Below are 7076 nucleotides of genomic sequence, written 5' to 3'. Positions count from 1 at the left end.
GGGGGGGGGGGGGGGGGGGGGGGCGGTTGCTCATCTCATGTGTCACCACCATCCGCACACACAGTTCAGTTGTATCAACGTATTCGTCTATTCATGCTACGGTAAAACTTTTACCCCATAAAGTTCACGAGTTGACGGGAGGACTCGAGAGGAGAGGAGGGCAGACCGAGAAATGTTTCGTCAAGGTTTTAGGGGAGAGTTTGATGAGCTCTCTGTCCTCTGAGGACGAAGATGACGAGGAGTACTACAAACGCATCGGTGAGGAAAAGCAAGGTGGCGATAAGGAGGAAGATGGTGGAAACAGCAACGAAAAAGAAGGCGAGAAGGAAGGTGAAGGTGGAGACAAGAAGAAAGAAGATGAAAGCGAGGACGGTGAAGGAGCTACGAAGGAATAGGAGGTTCTTGTTTCTGTGGAAGTCCGAGTGGTTCCATTTTCGTTTTTATCTTACTAATATTTTAAATTTCCTTCAAAAGCTCTGTGAGAAGAGTCTCTATGTTACACACTATATTTAGCTTTTCTTCTTTCACTTTGTTTCTTTGTTAATGTTGCTTGACCTACCTAAAGCTTACCTCGTACTTAGTTAAAAACTATGTTTATCTTTTACGCTGTTTCTGCTAAGTTTTACATATCTATTCGATCGGTCCGAACATTCCAGTTATGTCGTTGCAATTGATAGGGTATTTTATCAACTAGAGAAAGATTATGGGGTAAAAGTTTTACCGTAACATACACCAATCATTGTATACTTTCAAATCGTACTCAATCCCTTTACTAATTTTTACGTTTTATTATCACACTTCACACCACCACTGCACCACATGTTGTACTGTGTTCACACGACACAGTGCCGGCTCAAGGTTTTTGGGGCCTCTGGGCAATTTTTTTTTTAAATGAAAGACCAAATTTTTTTTTTTAACCTCTGTGATATGTTAGAAAAATATGGATTTATAATATATAAACACTTGAGAAGATTATAAAAAATTATTTTAGTTCTACTATTGGAGTATGTTGAGATAATTATGGAAGATAAAGAGTCATTTAGATTACTGATTCATAAAAATAAATCCTTAAAACATATTTTAATAAACTATTTTTGCATTACAAATTTTGTTTTTGCCTTTTTTATCTTACATTATTTGTTTATGTCCTTTTTCTTGTATTATTTTTTATTTGTGTCCCTATATCTTACACTATTTTTTTTTGCCCTTTTTTTTTTCCAATATAAAAAAAAAAATTTTCATTTCCTTACCCGGGACAATCGCACCGCTTGTCCCCAATCTAAGCCGGCACTGACACGACAGCGTATTGATGATCTATTCTATTCTATTGATATTCATGTGTCTTAGAAGAGCATTTCCGGGTAAAGAAACTTACCATTTTATTTTGCACATCTAATAAATTGATCCCCAAGGAAAGAGGCAGAGTTTTGGGTGTTTAGGGTTTTATTATTGTCTTTTTGATTCTCTTCTGTGGAAAAGCGAATTAGGGTTTCTAAAACAATGTCTCAGATCTTGTGCCGAATCTCGAAGTTTTCAACATCTCGGAACCGGATCCTCTGTTTCCGACGATCGGAATTCTCGACGGCGGCGACGACACCGTATCTCCTCCTCGGAAGCGATCTTGTGGGAAAATCTCCTTGTGGTGGAAAAGTCGTCAACTTCAACCTCTACGATCCGAGGAAGCAAGAGCAAGTGAAGATCGAAAACAAGATTCTACCAAAGGAGGTCTACAAATCTCACAGGATAGGATCATCAAGAGGATGGTTAGCTTTGGTGAACAAGAAAGATTCAACGGTGCGTCTCGCTAACATCTTAAACCCCTCCAAGAAGATCATATCTCTGCCTCCAATAACCAGAGACAAATATGAATATGTTGTTAATGTCTCTGTCTCATCAGACTGTGTGGTCGCCGTCAAGTTTTACGGGTCAAGAGTCAGTATTTGTGGTCCTGGTGACTCGGCGTGGACTCGCATCGACGTGCCTTGTCCATCTTTTCTCTCTTCTACTGTCATGTACTCGGAGAGAGACCGGAGACTTTACTTGAACAATTGTAACCCTGACTACACCGGTCCAACCGAATTCACACCTAAATCATCCGGTTTAAACACTCCGGTTTGTGGCTACAAGAGGTTCATCTTCTCTAACTTTCTTGAAGAAATGCCAGAGTTGGAGAACGAAATGCGTCTTTCTCGTTTCAAGATTCAACAGCAACTCGTCGAGTCATCTTCCGGCCAATCCTTCATCGTTCTTTGGTAGTCATAAAAAACTCATTAGTTTAACCTTTGCTCTGTCTTTCTCTCTGCTTTGCTTACATGAAATATGTGTTGTTGGTCAGGTTCGTGGAGAGATTTACGGACAAAGGAGAAGTTGCGCCATGGGGAGACACACGTTACAACAACAGCAAAGACCTTCGCAGGAAGACCCAAAAGATCATGGTGTTTAGGCAAGACGAAGAGCAAGGGACTGGTCCTTACACCGATGACATTGGTGATCTTTGCATTTTCTTGGGCGAGAATGAATCCTTCTGTCTCTCTGCTAAGGACTTCCCTGGTCTTAGCCCTAACTCGGTTTACTTTGCCGGCCTTGGTTCTGGTTTTGGCATATGTGATCTCGCCTCTGGCACTATCCGCTATCTCTCCGACTCCGACTCTTCTCCACCACCCGGTAGCATGTTTTGGCTTCCTCCCACAATATCCCAATAGGAGAGAAGATTTGTCTTTCAGTTATCAATTAATTTAAGTTGTTGTTTTGTATTCATTGGTAGTCTCTATCTTCATTGTGCCGTCGATTTTGTGTTTTGGACTTCTTAATTTCAAACTTATTTTGGGATTCTCAAGTATTGATTGTTATTATTAAGAAACCTAAGACACATTTCGATCTTGCATTTCAAGAAAGAATCTCTAATCTATTAGTCATTTAACTTTATCTTGAATCTGTTTAGTGTGCTTGCTCTTAAAGTATCAGTTTTCTGATACTTCGTTCAAAGGATGAGATGTTTTAGCAACCGACCTTAGGTCCTTAGCAATTTAGTTTCTAGTTTATGGAATTTGCATTAACACTACTAACAATATCTGGTACTTTATTTACTTGGTCGACAGCTGAAACTGAAACATCTTTTTAAGTGTAAAGATGGCTCACCATTAGCGTTAAACCAAAAAGGTCATTCTATATAGTCTCGATACTTTGTCCCTAGCTTTGTGACGAGGGACATAAATTGTGTTTAATTAGAGATTTGTGATAAGGAAATTTTTTACTATGGAGTGATAATCACTTACGGTGTTGCCCTATGTGTTCAAAGTTGAGAGAATGTTTTTTGATCGTCAAAAAAAACATCAATGATAGGAAACCGTTCAAGACTAATGAGAAGTTGTGATGATTAAAAAAAAAAAAAAAAGCTGTGAGCGTGGATCAAACACACGACTTTCAGATCTTCGGTCTGACGCTCTCCCAACTAAGCTATCCCCCGCTTCCTGTTTACTTTTTTCTATTGTATAAGAGGAACATGCCATATGTGGGAAGAACTGTCCTCAAATCATATATTATTTCGTATTATCAATTTAGGATGTGTTTTGTATTCATTGCTGTCTTTATCTTTTATTATCTCGTTGGTTTGGTGTTTTGAACATCTTTTCTTACTTATTAGATTTGTTTAAGTACTAATGTCCTTTAGTAGAAGCCGAGGAACTTTTCTTGCTTTTCAAGAAAGAGTCTCCATTAGTCAGTTAATTTCATCTTGAATCTGTTTAGTTTGCTTGCTCCTAATGTTTACAGTTTTTTTATATTCGGTTCAAGGGATGAGATGTTAAACGACCCTAGCAATTTAGTTTCTACTTTATGGAATTTGCATTAACACTACTAGCAATTTGGTACTGTATTTACTTTGTCGGCGGAGACATCTTTTTAAATGTAAAGATGGCTCACCATTAGCCTTCAACCACAAAAAATCATTCTAATTTTTTCCATAATTAATTAATATCTATTTTTTGTTCTTCATAGTATGCATTATCGTTCTGTATAATTTCAAGTTCTTATAGTAAAGTTTAGGTTTTCTATTTCAGACTTTGAGTTGTATTCACAGTTAAGAAGAGAATATTTCGCTCATTTCAAACAACTCATATGAGTAGATAAGTTTGTGCATCCATTGTGTCGTTGTATGGCTTATTATTATGCATACCCATTATTGCTCTTTATAATTTCAAGTTCTTATAGAGAAGTTTAGGTTTTCTATTTCAGACTTTGAGTTGTATTCACAGTTAAGAAGAGAATGTTCCGCTCATTTCAAACAAACTTATATGAGTAGATAAAGTTTGTGCATCCATTGTGTCGTTTTATGGCTTATTATGCATATCCATTGTCTTCGAAGTTAATACTTATATACAAATAAAGATCTTTTGAGAATTAGATATACGTTCTGAACTTTGCGCTTAGCTCTGTGACCAGTTAAAGGACATGAGTAGGAAAAAAAATTTAAAAAGAAAAGAATAATGTGGTGAGCGTTGATCGAACACGCGACCTTCAGATCTTCAGTCTGACACTCTCCCAACTGAGCTATCCCCGCTTCTTGTTTATTTTATTCATATCGTATAATAGAAACATGCCATAGGTGGGAAGAAATGTCCTAACATCTCTTATCATTAATTTAGGATGTGTTTTGTATTGATCGCTGTCTCTATCTTTACTATCTTGTTGGTTTGCTGTTCTGAACATCTTTCCTACTTATTGGATTTGTTTAAGTAGAAGCCTAAGACACTTTTCTTGCTTTTCAAGAAAGAGTCTCCATTAGTCGTTTTATTTTGTATTGAAACTGCTTTGTTTAATTTGCTCGCTCCTCCTTCTAAAGTATACAGTTTAGATGGAGTGCTTTCGTTACAACCTTTAAATTATCATGTTTGACGAATGATTGTAATTGGTCAGGATCTACAAACACATACATTTTAAGTAATATGCCCTCTAGTGTATTATATGATTTATGCTCCTAAGTAATAAATTTGTACATTCTATTTCTCTCGCGATTATGTATTTTTGCGATCAACTTTTGGTAATTTTTTTACATTTGGTAACTGAAATTTGAAATTTCAAGCTACGTAAGTTGTGTAAAAACTTAAGGAGTTACAAACTCAAAAGAATGGGAAATAATGAGAAAACTTCATATTTTTTGATATTATACTAACTAGGATGTCGGCCCGTGCGTTACCGCACGGGAAATTGAAAACTTAAAATGACTAACATTGTTAATTTCACATTTCGACTGAAAACTTTATGGCAATTCTTTAACTGTATAGTATAAAAATCATAATTACTAAAATTAATCAACTAAATTATTTAAATAAAATATTTGTTGGATATATAAAAATGAAAAATCAATTCAGTGACAAAGAAGAAAATAATATTGAAGATATATAAATTTAGGTTTACTGAATGATATTCATATAATCAATTTTGAAAGATATTCATATAAAACAAAATTTAAATAATTATTCTATCAAAATTTATAAAAAATAATAAGAGAATCAGGGAGAAAGAGCTTATAGCTGCAACCAACTAAACTGACTAAAAAGATAAATCTACAAAAAATTAGAAATTACAATTAATTACCTAAATTAATACTTGGAAGAGATAATCAATACATGTTAGATGAAAAACGATACCAAACAAAAGTTGGATGAATGAATCTATAAATAAAACAATCTAAAATTTTTAACAAAGATGAGTGAATCAATGTTGATTAATAAATTGAAAGAAAATAATACTCAGAATTTTTAAATTTGAAGGTGTTAAACAATACTCAAAGAACAAAAACTATTTTCAAGGTCCATAAACATATATATATATATATATATATATATATATATAAACAAAGATGTGTAAAACAAAAATGTGCGAAATCTAACAAATGTGAACATTGAAAGTTGGGAGTACGACGAAGAAACACAATTGTTGGATCAAAATATTACAACTTTTAAGATCATTAACAAATCTAAACAATTAGATGAGATAATAAAAGAATCTCATCCGCTATATTTAAATTGACCCCTAAAAGTGAGTTTGCTATAATATATAAACATATAAATCTATGAAAAATTAGAAATCACAATCAATTACCTATATTAATATTTGGAAGAGATGATTGATGCAGGTATAAATGGAAAACGATACCAAACAAAAGTTAGATGAAGGAATCAATATATAAAACAATCTAAATTTTAACGAAGATGAGTGAATCATGTTGATTAATAAATTAAAAGAAAACAATACTTATAATTTTTTAAACTTGGAGGTGTGAAACAATACTCAAAGAAAAAAAAAACTCTTTTCAAAATCCATAAATTGGAACATTCCCAGAAAACAATAATACTCAGAAAACAATAATACCTCATCTTTCAAAAATTGCACCTATTAATTTTTACACATTTTTGTTTCACACATCTATGTTCAAAGTCATCTTTGTAAGTTTAAAATTAAAATAATACTCAGACAACAATAAAATTTAAACTTGTTTTAATAGTCCATAAAAATCTATATATAATAAACAAAGAGATATAAAATACAGAGTTGTAAAATATAGAGGTGTGAAACAAAAAATATGTAAAAATTAATAGTGCGATTTTTGAAAAATGAAGATATGACAAAAAAACACGATTATTGGAAGAAAAAAAATTTGCAACTGTTAGGATCATTAATAATTCTAAACCGTTATATGAGATAACTCGAACTTTGCTTCCTCGATTACATATTATTTTTATTAAATTTACTAATAATGTAATGGAAATTAACATGAAACGGTAGCTTCTATTCCTAATGACAACTATTATTAAACAATAATAGAGTAGTAAGGGGATGTATATAACAAACCCTTCCAGTTGAATATCTAAAGTTATTCTCTCATTTCCATTGCTTGAATATTCGTTCATCATTTTTTATCGGTTATAACTCCGATAATATCTGTAAAATGATAGACAAAATATATTATTTAATATTATAGACATTTAGAATAGGTTTGTAAATTCAAGTATGATACTGCACAATGCCTCAATCTATTAAAAAGCGACATGGGGTGTCTTATTAAGTTCATTTTT

General features: G+C 33.4%; 1 protein-coding gene across 1 annotated transcript; it reads left to right on the top strand.

Annotated features, from left to right (window-relative positions):
• On the top strand, positions 1291–2816 carry LOC104701525. Its single transcript, XM_010417220.2, has 2 exons — positions 1291–2252; positions 2336–2816. The coding sequence occupies exons 1-2, from the start codon at positions 1501–1503 to the stop codon at positions 2700–2702; spliced, it is 1119 nt and encodes a 372-aa protein (XP_010415522.1). The 5' UTR covers positions 1291–1500; the 3' UTR covers positions 2703–2816.

Source organism: Camelina sativa, chromosome 7, assembly GCF_000633955.1.
Source record: "Camelina sativa cultivar DH55 chromosome 7, Cs, whole genome shotgun sequence".
Lineage (NCBI taxonomy): Eukaryota > Viridiplantae > Streptophyta > Magnoliopsida > Brassicales > Brassicaceae > Camelina > Camelina sativa.
This window is presented reverse-complemented; position numbering and strand designations above follow the sequence as displayed.